Source organism: Ornithodoros turicata, chromosome 6 (assembly GCF_037126465.1).
Source record: "Ornithodoros turicata isolate Travis chromosome 6, ASM3712646v1, whole genome shotgun sequence".
In the NCBI taxonomy this organism is placed as follows: domain Eukaryota; kingdom Metazoa; phylum Arthropoda; class Arachnida; order Ixodida; family Argasidae; genus Ornithodoros; species Ornithodoros turicata.
This window is the reverse complement of record NC_088206.1, coordinates 31,297,452-31,299,891: the sequence shown is the minus strand read 5'-3', so window position 1 is coordinate 31,299,891 and position 2,440 is coordinate 31,297,452. Positions and strand designations below refer to the sequence as shown.

General features: G+C 46.4%; 1 protein-coding gene across 1 annotated transcript; it reads left to right on the top strand.

Moving 5' to 3' along the window:
* LOC135398444 (transcription factor Adf-1-like) lies at positions 1-1,397 on the top strand. The gene is made up of 4 exons (XM_064629846.1): positions 1-241; positions 327-495; positions 793-912; positions 1,319-1,397. The coding sequence occupies exons 1-4, from the start codon at positions 1-3 to the stop codon at positions 1,395-1,397; spliced, it is 609 nt and encodes a 202-aa protein (XP_064485916.1).
* Positions 1,398-2,440: the final 1,043 nt, after the last annotated feature.

Genomic DNA, 2,440 nt, shown 5'->3' with positions numbered 1-2,440 from the left:
ATGGCAGCCATAGCAACGGCGGCGGCTTATAAACAAGAGCACATGTGTCGGCCATGCATTGACGTTGACAGACACAGCGTGGCTCCTGTTCGCGGATCTGCGAAACTCGAATTCAACGAAAAACTTATTCACGAGGTGGAAAAGCGGAAGCCACTGTGGGAAGTGTGTTCGGCGCAGTATAAAAACGCAACGTTAAAGCATCACCTCTGGAATGAGGTAGCCGCTGTGCTGGAGGTACCCGGTAAGTGCTGCTGGTGTTATGCATGTTTTGCCTTTGTTACGATTCGATACCATTTTCAGCAAAAAAAAATCATTTTATTTTTCAGTTGATGACTGTCGCAAACGGTGCGAGGGCCTCCGCGATACCTTCAAGCGTCATTTTAAGACGTTCAAAACGAGCGGGCGCAGTGGAGACGGTGCCGACGATGCAGTGGCCATCACATGGCCATTTTTCAAAACCTTGTTATTTTTGAAAGATTCTGTAGAACTGCGAAGGTTAGTAGCTCACCTGTCACTCACTTTGGTGGCAGCCAATCTTTGAACAGTGGCAGTGTTCAACGAACAAGATTTTTAGTACATATTACACATATTTCTGCTGCATTCCATCCAGGTTTTGATGTGCATTATGAGTTGCCTTTGTTCTGAGCTAGTTTTATAGTGTGCTGTGAAATAGCAGAAAAATAGTTTTTGCAGAAAGTAAACAACAGCGGGAACTCTGAATACTATTGCTCACTGCATGGCCATTACACTACTAACTAAAATTTTATGCATCTCAGTAATTTTACGTTTCAGAGGCAGCGGAAATTGTCCAGCCCCAGAAGCACAGACACTGCAGCTGGACTTCACACAGCCACAGATGACCCCCGATCCCAGCTCTTCTGTGTCTGCTGCTGAGACAATATTCAGGGAAATGTATTCGTATAATGAAAGCCAAGACGACGATGACATTGATGAATTAGTGGGGGTGCGGTCACAAGGACGGAATGAACCACACATCACAATCGAGCCTTCGCTTGTAACCTGTGCATCTCGCACACCAGTGACAAAAAAGCGTCGCAAGCCATATGACAGGGAAATTGAACGCCTTGATATGCTTTTGACGCATAAGCCGGATGCGGAGGAGTATTTTGGGCACGTGATGGCTGACCATTTAAGAAAGTGTCCAGCACATCTCAGAGGGAGAATGCCGGTCGACCTCCTGAGATTAGCGGTGTCATATTCAAGCCAGCAAAACAGCTAACCCAGTGAATTTATTATGTAGCCATAAATTATAAGATTTTAAAAGCCACTCTCTCTGCATTTTCAATTTCCATTTTAGTCATACAGCCGAGTTCATGAATAGGCCTAGGCTCAAACGAGTGGAGGAAAGTGCAGCTCCTCCACCTGAAGGGCCCTAGGTTTCATGAACCCCTCTCGGGGATTCCTTCTACTAGGTGCTGCTTGAGAAACCATGCCCAAATTGCCACATTCAAAAGCAGCTTTAATGCTGGGGTCCATTTCGTACACCGGGTATTTTCCACTGCCATGGCACAGAGCCTTCCTCAGTCATCAGGTACGCGGCTATAGTGTTTCGGAGGGCAACCGCAGCTCTGCTACTGTTGCGGGTATGGGACGATTCCAGCTCGAATACGCTCGAGCTCTGCTGCATTTCTTGGCGCCACCTGCCTTCACAGAAGTTCCCCGCTCTGTCTTCACTGTCCACCAGGTCAGGAGGGCAGTACAAAGTCTCAGATCCAATGTGTGTGCACAAAAAGTTGTGCAGCACAAAGCAGCTTTCACAACATTGTCAACGTTGCTCGGGTCCAGTTTGAAAGGTGATCTAAATATCCTCCACCGTGCCACGGGTATCCCGAATGCATTCTCCACACAACGTCTGTAAAGGGTGAAAAAGTATGGTATTTTGATATATGCTTATAATGTTGCATTATTTTTGGCTGTAATGACGATGATTCTGGTTTCAATAATATGAAAGCAACAAGGCCAAAAATATACTGGGTGTACCTTGCTCGACTCAACCTGTAGTTGAAGATGGTGGTGACCTCACTACTGGATTTCCCGGGGAAGGGCCTCATAAAGTCTTTCCGCAATTGAAAGGCTTCGTCCCCAACGAGGACGTGTTCTGTTAATGTTGTTGTGCCAGGCAGGAAAGTTGGCCCAGGCAATCCAAGAGTGTTGGTGTCCAACCGCTCTCCAAAAGCAGAATTTTTTAGGACACCCCCATCACTTGTGCGTCCCGATGCACCTACATCTATGAAGACAAACTTGTATCGGCTGTCGGCAACTGCCATCAGGACTACAGAGAACGTTTTCTGAAATAGACGTGGGACGAGATATTATAACAGAACATATATACATAACACGTTACAGAATATATTAACATGTTACCACGGTCCCTTGATAGCTTTCTGGTCATGCAGCTCCGTCAAAAAGTTGGCCTAGG